The sequence below is a fragment of the Spermophilus citellus genome, assembly GCF_964194105.1.
Source record: "Spermophilus citellus genome assembly, chromosome: 5".
Classification (NCBI taxonomy): domain Eukaryota; kingdom Metazoa; phylum Chordata; class Mammalia; order Rodentia; family Sciuridae; genus Spermophilus; species Spermophilus citellus.
The window spans coordinates 157,750,673-157,763,617 of NC_138186.1; the positions used below are offsets into that span (position 1 = coordinate 157,750,673).

General features: G+C 33.9%; 1 protein-coding gene across 5 annotated transcripts in view; it reads left to right on the top strand.

Moving 5' to 3' along the window:
• Positions 1-12,945, top strand: part of PCMT1 (protein-L-isoaspartate (D-aspartate) O-methyltransferase) — a gene marked incomplete at its 3' end in the record, with an annotated part of 43,993 nt that overhangs the window by 14,775 nt on the left and 16,273 nt on the right. For all 5 annotated transcript variants that reach the window (XR_014022010.1, XM_081294512.1, XM_081294513.1 and 2 more), the window contains exons 2-4: positions 465-569; positions 2,509-2,540; positions 11,276-11,380. Coding sequence is in view for 4 of the 5 variants with exons in the window: in XM_081294512.1 (XP_081150638.1) it covers positions 465-569; positions 2,509-2,540; positions 11,276-11,380 (242 nt within the window). The remainder of the gene's footprint in view (positions 1-464; positions 570-2,508; positions 2,541-11,275; positions 11,381-12,945) is intronic.

Consider the following 12,945-nt stretch of genomic DNA (forward strand, 5'->3'; position numbering starts at 1 on the left):
CCTTTCCATTTGCTTTCATATCTCAAGTGTTGGCTTTCATTTTTCTTCTGTATGTATTCTTCCCTGGCTACTTTAACTTCACTTTCATTACTTCAGTTGCCATCTATCTAAACAGAAACTTATACCTCTATCCTAGATCTCTTTCCTGAGCTCCAGATCCATGTGCCCAGCCCGTTGCTGAATACTTTCACTTTGTATAACCTTAACCCCTAACTGAATTATTTTCCTATCTTTTCCTTTTTCTCCTCAACTCTGATCCTTCTTCAGAGTTTCTTAAATCATTGGATGACTTTTTCTCTACCATTACCTCCACTCTCACCACCACCTTCTACTTTTCCCCATCCTGACTGGTGTTATTAAAGACCAGGTTACTCTAGTCCAGTCCTACAGTACAGCCAGAGTAATAAATCTAAAATACATATGATGTCACTCTTTGCTTAAAATATTTGCCCTATTCATTTCAGAAAATGGAATCATCAAGACAGATAAAGTATTTGAAGTAATGCTGGCTACAGACCGCTCGCACTATGCAAAATGTAACCCATATATGGATTCTCCACAATCAATAGGTAAGCTTTAGATTTCCGAAAATGTCACATTTTCCTTCTTTTACTCTAATTTTTGTAAGACTGGGACACATGTATTTATAATCATATTGCCAATTTGAGTTTTATGACTTGGTAACTCTCATAATCTCAAACAAATCCATTTTAATGAAATTATATATCTTTTTCTGATTTTTCCCCCAATATATATTGGTAATAAAGAATGAAAAAAATATTTAGAATTTTTTAATGAAAAAGAAAACTTTTAATGAAAATTTAGTTGTAGCTGAGTACTGTTTTCTCCAGGGGCATTAATGTTGAGTTTTCTTTCATATTAGCCTTAATTTTTAAAATCAATAATTAAGGAAATAAGTGTAATTAATTTATTAGTGACTTTTCTGCTCTACTTTCCCGAATATTTTGGCTTGTGTTTGTTTTTAGAAAGTTCCATATTTAACTCCTTCTCCTGAAGCAGGTTTTGCTGAACTGCTGAGCCTTGGCAGTGGGCGCCTTTGAGGCTTAGAAGTGCCTCAGGATTCTCTCGGCCAGCTGCCATTCTGTCTTCTTTTGAAGCACTGTGACAGTCAGCAAGAAGATCCTGGGGAGCTTCTGAACCCCGAAGGCACCTGCTACCACCGCTCAGTGAAAATTGCTTCAGAGGCAGAGCAGGTAAATAAGTTTTGAGAAAGTAACACTGGAAGAAAAGAAACTAAGAGCCAAAAATGAATATGAATTAACATTAGGTGATAATACAGAAAGTAAATTGGAATGGTTTATTAGTCTCTTAAGCTACTTTGATTATCTAGGATTTTTTTGTTTGTTTGTTTGTTTGTTTGCAGTCCTGGGGATCAGACCCAGAGCCTTGTGCCTACTAGGCCTAGGCAGGAGCTTTACCACTAAGCTTTATCTCTAGCCTAGTTATTTTTCAGTTGGTTTAAATTTGAAATAATTTAGTTTTTCAAATTTTTTTGCATATGTATTATATATAGAAGTCCTTTTTTTAAAAAAAGGGTAAATTTAGCTGGGGGCACAGTGGAACATGCCTATAATCCCAGGTTCTTGTGAGTTAAGGCAGGAGGATCGCAAGTTCAAAGCCAGCCTCAGCAAAAGCAAGGCACTAAACAACTCAGTGAGACCCTGTCTCTAAATAAAGTATAAAATAAAGCTGTGGCTCAGTAGCCCAGAGCCCCTGAGTTCAATCTCCAGTACCCCCCACCACCAAAAAAGTAAATCTAAAGGAAAAATTAAGTATAAAATCTATCAATTCTCAGCTTACTGAAAAAACAATAAAGAAGCTGGGCACTGTGGTGCATACCTGTAATCCCAGTGGCCCAGGAATCTGAGGTAGGAGGATCTCAAGTTCAAGGACAGTCTCAGCAATTTACTGAGGCCCTAAGCAACTAAGCAAGACCCTGTCTCAAAATAAAAAGGGCTGGGGATATGACTAAGTGGTTAAGTTCCCCTGGGTTCAATCCCCCATACCAAAAAGAAAAGAAAGAAAGAAAGAAACAAACAAACAAAAACAACAACCAAAAAAAAAAAAAAAAACCTACAAAAGAAATAATTTTTAGAAATAACTTTGAGAGGGGCTGTGGCTGTGGCTCAGTGGTAGAGTGCTTGCCTAGTATGTGTGAGGCACTGGGTTCGATTATCAGCACCATGTATAAGTAAATGAATAATAAATAAAGGTCTACTCATCTAAAAAAAATTTTTTTTTAAAAAAATAAATACTTTTAGAAATAGTGTGATCTCTTTTGCTAGATGAGCCTTTTCTCATGATAATATTTTCTGATTTTAACTGCTACGTATCAGTACAAATGTTGGGTTTTGTTTTGCTTATTCTAAAAATAAAAAAGAATTTTTGTGAAAAACAATGTATGGATGTTAGAAAAGGAACTACATGAAATATTTGGTTATGTTTTCACAACTGAATGTATCAGTGGTTCTCTTCTTGTTTTTGCAGGTTTCCAAGCAACAATCAGTGCTCCACACATGGTAAGTTGACTTTGTTCATTTAGTTACAAATGGATCACATTTTTCTCTGCCATTATTTTCTTAGGGGAAAAAGCTTTAAAAAGTTTTTTTTTTTTTTAAAGAGTGAGAGAGAGAGAAGGAGAAAGAGAGAATTTTTTTAATATTTATTTTTTAGTTTTTGGCGGACACAACATCTTTGTTTGTATGTGGTGCTGAGGATCGAAACCGGGCCCCACGCATGCCAGGCGAGCGTGCTACCGCTTGAGCCATATCCCCAGCCCTTTAAAAAGTTTAAAAAAAATGTTTAAATTTACTTTGTCTTCTGTGAATTATGTATTATTGTATTATTGTAATTATTATATTATTTTATTCATGATATCTAAAAGGAGCTCTTCTTGGTAGAATCTCTCATATTAAGTTTTTTGCATCTCTCATTAGTATCTATGACATTCACACTAACTTAACTGGTTATTTAGTGATGAGTTCATTAAGGGAGAGAGTAATTGAATAGTACAGTGGGCATGTTCTACAAATCTCAAGTTGAGTATTTCACATTTTATTTGGAAAAAATCACTACGGAATGGTTAAGTATAGCAACTATGAAGCCGTGTAATCTTGAGAAGGAACTGTTTTAGTGATCTGGCTCTTTTAATCTGTTGGGAATTTTCTTGGGTTTTAAATGTCAGTTGTTTGAATGAGTACTCTGTTGGATTTTGGTAGAGAAAACAATAGCTTTTCTGATTCTCTTCAATTATTTGAGTTGGAGAAGCTTTTTTTTTTTTTTTAATTTTTACAGTGCTAGGGATCAAACCCAGGACCTGGTGCATGCTGAATAGACTCTCTACCACCACTGAGATACACCCCCATCCTTGGAGAAGCTCTTAAATTGTATCTTAAATAAATTTTACATATACATTTATGAACTGATAATAATACTTTAAAAAGTATATTTATTTCTAAAAATTGTATAGAGATGACTTTTTAAAACATGACAAAAACACAGAAGCCATTAAAAAAAATAGTGTATTTTTTTTTTTAGATGCATGGACCTTTATTTTATTCATTTATTTATATGTGGTGCTGAGAATCGAATCCAGTGTCTTACACATGCTAGGCAAGCGCTCTACCACTGAGTAGAGCCTCAGCCCCAAATTAGTGTATTTTTGCAACACAAAAATTTTGGATTTTTGCTGAGTGCAGTTACTCCTACCTATAGCCTCAGCAACTCAGAAGGCAGAGACAGGAGGATTGCAAGTTCATGGTGAGCCTCAGTATCTTAGCAAGACCTTGTCTCAAAATAAGAAATAAAAAGGGCTGCAGATGGGGCTGGGGTTGTAGCTCAGTGGTAGATCTCTTGCCTAGCACATGCGAGGCCCTGGGTTCAATCCTCAGCACCACATAAAATTAAATAAATAAAATAAAGGCATTGTGTCCAACTACACCTAAAAAAAAAAAAAAAAAAGAAAGAAAGAAAGAAATTCTGTCCTATTAGGAGTCATTTCTCATCCCCTGCTCTGTACATGTCCTGGCAACCACTAATGTAGTTTCTGTTTCTGAAGATTTTCCAATTCTGGACACTTGATAAAGACGAAATAATACAATATGTGGCCTTTTGTGACTGATTTTTTATATTTAGCTTAATGTTTTCAAATTTATCCATGTTGTAATATATATCATTACTTTGTTCTTTTTTTGGCTGAATAATATTCCATAGTGTAGGTATACCACATTTTGTTTATCCATTGATGGATTGTTTCCACGTTTTGATTATTCTGAATAATGCTGCTGTGGACATTCATGTACAAGTTTTTATCTAATTGTATATTTTCATTTCTCTTGGTTGCATACCTAGGAATGAAATTGCTAAGTCATATGTTAACTGTGTTTTAACATTTTGAGAAACTACTCATCTGTTTCCCAAAGTGGCTATACCATTTTTGCAATCCCACCAGCAATGTATGAGGGTTCCAAATTTTTTCTTCCTTGTCCACATTGTTATTTTCTATATTGTTTCTTTTGTCCATCCTACTGACTATGATACAGTATCTTGTGATTTTGATTTGTATTTCCCTAATGATTGGTGTTGACCATCTTTTCATATGATTATTGGCTATTTATCTCATCTTAGGAGAAAAGTCTATTCAAATCTCTTACTCATTTTTTTCATTTTTTAAAATTTTAACTTGTTATATATAACAGCAGAATATATTACAATTCATATTACACATATAGAGCATAATTTTTCATATCTCTCTACACAAAATAGAGTCACACCATTTGTGTCTTCATACATGTACTTAGGGTAATGATGTCCATCTCATTCCATTGTCTTTCCTACCCCCATGTCTCCTCCCTTTTTCCCCTTTGCCCTATCTAGAGTTCATCTAATCCTCCATTGCCCGCCACTCCACCACCACGTTATGAATCAGCGTCCTTAAATCAGAGAAAGCATTCGGCATTTGGTTTTTTGGGGATTGGCTGACTTCACTTAGTATTTTATTCTCCAATCTATCCATTTACCTGCAAATGCCATGATTTTATTCTCTTTTAATGCTGAATAATATTCCTGTGTGTGTGTGTATCACATTTTCTTTATCCATTTATCTACTGAAGGGCATCTAGGTTGGTTCCACAGTTTAGCTATTATGAATTGTGCTGCTATAAACATTGATGTGGCTGTGTCCCTGTAGTATGCTGTTCTCTTACCCATTTTTAAAATTTGTTGTCTTTGGTTTTTAAAAGATACAAGTAAGATTTTTTAAAATATTGGTAGAATACATGTAACATGAAATTGATCTTTACCATTTTTTAAGTGTTAAGTAGTATTAAGTATATTGATGTTGTTGTGCAACTGATATCCAGAATATTTGTTATCTTGCAAAATGAAAACTCTGTGCCCACTCAAAAACAATTCCTCATTTTACCATTCTCCCTATTTTCTTCGTCCCCCAGACTCTGGCAACCACCATTCTATTTTTTGTCTTAATGAATTTGATTACTCTTGGTACTCACATAAGTGCTCATATATGAATTTGATTACTCTTGGTACTCACATAAGTGCTCATATATGAAATCATACAGTACCCGTCTTTTTAAAATATTTTTTTATTTGTCAATGTATCTTTATTTTATTTATTGATATGCAGTGCTGAGAATCGAACCCAGTGCCTCACACATGCTAGGCAAGCGCTCTGCCACTGAGCCCCAGCCCCAGCCCCTTGTCTTTTTATGACTGGCTTATTTCACTTGTATAATATCTTTAACGTCCATCCATGTCATAGCTGGGTCATAATATCTTCCTAAAAAGGATACATTTGTAATCATGCACAGTTTGAATAACCTATGACTTTTAATAAGCAAAACGTATTTATGTGTGTATATAGTCACATAGTGCATCTGAATTTATGTCTGTATATGTTCATATGCAAATAGTAAGCAAACAGTGTCCTTTGGTGTTTGCTAAACCAGAATGGTAGTAGGATATGATAGTATTAATTGTATAGACAAGCAGTAGTGATCTTTCTTTTTCTTTTTTTTAAACCAGTGCTGGGGATCAAGCTGAGGGCCTGTACCTGCTAGGCATATGCTCTGCTAGGAGCTACACCTCTGGCCATATACTGTTGTGATTTTGTATTATTTATTCCATAAGTCTTAGAGTTATTAAAAGCAGAAAGTGAGGAATCAAAGAGAAATGAATCTGCATATAATGAACCCTAAAGTCACAGGCTTGGAAGTAACTGTAGTCCCTGTGATACTTTCCAAAGTCCTAGTTAAAAAAAAAAAAAAAAGTGATGTGCATGGTAGGCAGGATATTGAAAGCAACATGTTAATATGTTAAAACAGCATCCTGGTAGTAGTAAGTACACTGAGCATCAAATTTGGGGCCCTAAATACCATTGCTCAGTAAAAGACTAGAGCTGCTTGGAGAAGTGCCTGACACCAGTGAGTGAGGATGTACTCAAATGGTAATTGATATTAGAAGGCATAGAAGCAGGAGAGCCTCCAAGAGATCAAATTTAAAACCATTTGAGAATAAAAAAGAATATTGAAGATAACAGGCATAATAACAGTGAAAAATGCAAGACAAGGAAAAAACCAAAAGCTCTTTTTACAGCTAAATGCCAGTTAATATATGTGGAAGGAATAAGGGAATTTTACAATCATTATTTTGTAATCATCAGTGTAATAATTGAAGTAGGCAGAGATCACCAAAGAATCTGAAATCATTAAGAGGAAGACTGTTGGGAATAAAAATATTCAAGTACTATCAAATTACTACTCCACATATTATTTATTAATTACAAAGAGAAAAATATTCTGTGAAAAATAATGTGATCCGTAAGTCACATTTACTCAGTGGTTGAGCCTTACATGTCTAGTAGTGAGATGGCCCAACATCATGCTCCTCTTCCTCGTGTGTTACAGTGGGAGGGTCACACGAGAGCTGTGTAATGGTGATGTTAGAAGTCTTTGATCTGAATCTAACACTCAGGAAATAGACCCATCTCCAATGTGGGGTGTTATATGAAGGGACAACTGAACAGGACTCCTTTAAGGAGTGAATGTTCTGAAGAATTAGTGTAGTGGTGGCAGGTGGAGGAGAGTTGAGGGGAGAGTGTTCTGCATTGACCAATTCAGTGTATGAACCTTGAATAGATTGGGGAAAGATGTCTAAAGAACAGGTGAGAGATGATTAAGAAAATTTTTGTGGTGAGTATGTTGGATAATACTGTTTTGCTTTTGGTACTGGGGATTGAAACCAGGGGCACTTTACCACTGACTTACATCCCCAGCACTTTTTATTATTATTTTTTGAGATAGGGTCTCACTAAGTTGCTGAGACTAGCCTCAAACTCATGATCCTCCTGCCTTAGCATCCCAAGTCTCAGGGATTATAGGCAAGATTTGAATGGAACTTGTAATAGTAATTTAGCACACTCCCTGTTAAAAAGAAACAAGGGTGGGGCTGTGGCTCATTGGTAGAGCACTTGACTGGCATGTGTGAGGCACTGGTTTGATTCTCAGCACTGCATATAAATAAATAAAATAAAAATAGGTCAACAACTAAAATATATATATATATATATATATATATACATATATATGTAATTTATATATAATATATATGTATATAATATATATATATGTAAACATCCTGCACAAGCGTAGTACTGACAAAAAGAAGAGGAAAAAATTCCAGAGTTTCTTTTGAAGTTTTATTGGGGCAGTACTGCCTATAGAATCTTGTACCTTGAGTCTCTTCTGTTTCTTTGATTTCTAGATTCAAGAAAGCTAGTTTATAGGAGTTATTTTGGTTTTTGATTTATTGTATTTTCTTATACAATACTTACTATCTTATTAAATAGAAATTGTTTAAGCTTTCAGGGGCACTGAAATAACATTACTTCAATCCTAAATACTTTAGTATAAATATCAAGGATTTTAATAACACACTCCACAATGCCATTTTACCTAGTAATGTTTCTTGATATTATACCCAGTCCAGGTTTATACGTTGCCATGTATTTAAAAATTTTTGGGTTGGGGGGGCGGGCTGGGGTTGTGGCTCAGAGGTAGAGCACTCGCCTAGCATGTGTGAGGCCCTGGGTTCAATCCTAAGCATCACATAAAAATAAAATAAATATATTTAAAAAAAATTTTTTTTACAATTAATTTGCTCAAATCAGCATCTCAACAGAATCTATACATTGCATATTTTTGTTCTTGTTTTGGTCTTTTTAGTCTCTTCTAATATTTTTAAAAAAAATTTTTTTTGTACTTGTAGATGGACCTCATACTTTTATCTTGTTTATTTTTAAGCAGCTAAGGATTGAACCCAGTGCCTCACACGTGCTAGGCAAGCAGTCCCCCCTGAGCTATAGCCACAGCCTCTAGTCTTTTTAAATTTTAATAGACTCCTTTTTATTTTAAATTCCATTTATTTATTAACAAAGCTAGTTTCTCTGTCCTATAGAATTTCCCATATTGTGAACCCTGTTGTTTCCTTGTGATGTTTATGGTGTTTAGTTACTTTTTTTTTTTTTAATTCACTTCTTAAATGGTCTTTTCTGTTGCATCCCATCAAGAGGTCCATAATATCTGATCATCCACTGTTTTTTTTTTTTTTTTTTTTTTTGTAATGGAGATTGAACCCAGGGGCACTTATATCCCACCCCTTTTTTATATTTTATTTAGAGACAGGATCTCGCTAGGTTGTTTAGGACCTTGCTAAGTTGCTGAGGCTGGCTTTGGACTTGTGATCCTCCTGCCTCAGCCTGCCAAGCCACTGGGATTACAGGTGTGTGCCACTGTGCCTGGCTCCGATCATCTACTTTTAAGGATTTGGAATAAGTAGTCTTTAAATTTTTATGTATTGTTGTTAATATAGAATAAAGTGTACAAATCTTAAGCACATCTTGATGAATGCTGACATGTGTACACCACCCAGTTCAAGATATAGGACAGTAGTGGTGAATTCTATTCTATCCTTTATTTCGACATTGCCTATTTTTTGATGATTTTTTTTTAAGAATTGACTATATTTTAGACGTAGAAATGTGGGACTAGCATGTTAATGAATATCTTTCATCTGTTTTAAATGTTACTTTACCTCATTTGCTTTATCATTTGTTTTTTTTCTATGTACCCTCCATATTTATGTATGTATGTATGTATACATATGTATATACATGTGTGTATACACATTTCCCCTTTTTTCTGAATTCTCTGAGAGTAAATAATAGGCATAATGCTACTTAACCTTTAAAAATAAGGATGTTCTTTATATATTCACAGTACATTTATCAAAATCTGGATTTTAACATTGATGTGATACTGTTAGCCAATTTACAGACCTTATTTAGATTTTATCTATTATTCAGATAATATACCTTAAAGGAAAAGAAAATTGCAGATTATGAGTTTAATTCGATTGTTTGGTCTTTTTCATTTTCTTTAAAACAACACTGAGGAACAGTTCATCCATCTTGTTTTTATGGCTTTGAAAATTTTTGTGAATACATGCCAGTTATTTTACTATTGTATCCCTCAACTTGGGTTTCTGTGTTTTCTCATAATTCAATATGGATGGGTTATGCATTTTCTCTTGGCATATCCCAGTAGTGATATATCTTAGCAGAGCCATGAGATGTCAATATATCCTTTTTCTGGTGGTGTTAACTTTGATGTAGTGTCAACCGGGTTCCTCCACTGAAAGTGGAGGGGATCTAACTGGACGGGATCTAACTCAGTGACAGAGAACTTGCCTAGCATGTACAAGGCTGTGGTTTAGATCCCCAGTCTTGTAAAAATGGGGAAAAAAGGGGGGGGGGAGAAAATAAAAACAAACTTTCTTTTCTGAACCGAATTGTCAAGCTACTTTTTTTTCTTTTTATAATTTATAGGTGAACACTTTGAGACTGTCTTTTTTTGTTGTTGTTGTTAAATGCTAATTCACTAGTTTTAGCATCCATTTACAATTTTTTGCTTAGATCAGTTACTACTGAGATGGTTGCCCAAAGACTTGTTTTCTAAGTTCATCATTTATTCTGTATTTGTTACTTGGAAATAGTTTCTCCTGGTGCTTATTTATACACACACACACACACACACACACACACACACACACAAGTATGCATTTATTTATTACTATGGACTATGAATATATATGTGGATTATATTTTTATCAAACAAGTTTGGTAGTCAAGATATTTGTTCCAACTGGATTTAATCATTTTAAACTGTGAAGAACCAGACATTTAAGGTTGGATTTTGAAATATCATTATTTTCAATTTTATTCTGGAAAAGTTCTAAAATGTAAATGTATAAAGATAGTAGGTTAGGGAAGTCTTTATTTCTTGGTTTGGTCCAAGGAATAACCAATATCATTTGGTTTATTTTGTGTGTGTGTGTGTGTGTGTGTGTGTATGTGTGTGTAGTGTTTGTGTGTGTGTAACAAATATATCTTCCAACCCTTCTATTTTACTTCTAGGAATTTAACATATAGACAGATATACTTTATAAGAGTTTTATATTATTATTATATTGTTTTCTTATACCTAGAAAAATTTATCTCTTCTGAAAATAGATTGGAACTAACATATATTTTTCTTCGTTAGTGTTGTTATAATACTTAAACAACTGTTTAAGTATTGATGTGAATTGCCTTTCAAAATGTAATGAATGAGGAGCTGAGGCTGTAGCTCAGTGGCAGAGTACTTGCCTAGCATGTGTAAGGCACTGGGTTCAATCCTTAGCACCACATACAAGAAAATGAAACACTTAAAATAAAGGCACGCTGTTTTATCTACAACTACCAAAAAAATGTTTTTAAAAAAGGTAATGAATGAAAAATGATTATGTATTTGTCTGTATATTCATAGAGTGAATGTTTTTCAAAGGAATCATAAGAAACTGATAACATTGGCTGCCTTTAGGGAGTAAAATGTTATTTGGGAATGGGATGGGGATTTTTTTTCCCTTGTAATTCCTTTTTTTATCTTTTGACTTTGTATTTTAATTAAATTATTAAATTTTAAAAATTCATACAATGAATATCTAAAATTACTGAAATGTAATAATTCTAATCCGAGTTTTCTTGTATAGAAATTTCTTATGTAGAAATAAGTATATATAAGTATGTTTTCATTATGTTAATTTAAGATAATGGTAGAAAGACTGGTTTAAAAAAATGGCAACTTTGTATACCATGGTATATAAGAGTCTTGAAAACATTTGGTTTGTTTTTTCTTGGCAGCATGCATATGCACTAGAACTTCTATTTGATCAATTACATGAAGGAGCTAAAGCTCTTGATGTAGGATCTGGAAGTGGAATCCTTACTGCATGTTTTGCACGTATGGTAAGAACTTTATTTTTCATTCTGATCCTAACAGAAGTATATTATATGATTATATTTTTTTCACCAGTGGATTTGATTTCTTTGCTTTTTGTTCCATTAACATAGCATCTGGAATATGTATCTCTTAGGATTTTTGTTTTTGTTGTTGTTTTTACAAGTAACAGAACATTTAACCAAACTGGCAGAACTGAAAGGAAATTTACTTTGGTTATATAATGGAAAGTTGAGGGGTATATCTGGCTTCTTGTGTGGGTGGATTTAAAAGAAGACCAGATGTAACTGACAATGGGTTTCTCTCTGGTTCTTGCTTTGCCTTTGTTTCCTCCATATGTTAGCTTCATTATCAGATAGTACCCCCAGTGACCCCAAAATGGCAGCTGGGAGCTCCCAAACTACATTTTTCCAAGTTCACATCTGGCAGAAAGGAGTAAAGTCAATTCAGTTTTCAGATACTCCTACAGGTTTATTAGAAATGAAGGTAGAGCTTCTTTTACAATAGGAAAAAAAAATGCCTTGTTTATGGTACTTCAGCTTTAAGGTTTTTTTTTTTTTAATTAGTTGTACATGACAGTAGAATGCATTTATGCACTTTGATATACATAGATGGGATATAATTTTTCATTTTTCTGAGTGTACATGTTGCAGAATCATATTGGTCATGCAGTCACATATTCACATAAAGTAATAATGTCTGTTTCATTCTGTCTTTCCTATCCCCATATCCCCTCCTCTTCTCTCCCATCACTTCCCTCTACCTAATTTAAGGTTGTACTTCAGCTTTTATTACCATATTTTTTCTGATAAATGCCTGTACACAGTGTAAGTTGTTATAATACACCATGAAGATTCATCAGTGCTTAGATAATCAAATCAGATTGGTTATATGAAATCTTGTGGCCAGAGACTAGGTAGAAGATTTGGGTCTTGTTGAAATGAGGATTTATGGATCTGTCTTGAACTAGATTCCGTGTAACTTGCCATAAGTTTATAATCATCAGATCCACTAGAATGGAGCTCCAGGGAGATGGGAATTTTGTCTGTTTTTTTTTTTTTTTTTTTTTTTTTTTTGGTGTATCCTAAGCATCTAGAATAGTACTTGGCACATAATGAGATCTTGTATATTTTTCAGATGTTGTTTTGTGGAGTCGTGTTCTTGCTATGAGATATTAGAGATTTTTTTTCAAAAGGTTAAAAATAGCACTTAATTAGTGACGTGTTATCTATACTTGACATGTTAATGGTTTTAAAGGAATATTCATTTATTAAATATTTTTATTACTTGTTAATGAACCAAAAAATTTATATGTGATGCTAAGAATTGAACCCAGTACCTCACACATGCTAGGCAAGTGCTCTATCACTGAGCCACAAACCCAGCCCCAGGAATATTCATTTTTTTAAATATTTATGTTTTAGTTGTAGTTGGACACAATACCTTTATTTCAAGTATTTATTTTTATGAAGTGCTAAGAATCCAACCCAGGGTCTCACACATGCGAGGTGAGCACTGTACCACTGAGCCACAACTCCAGCCCCAGGAATATTCATTTTAAAAGTTTAAATTT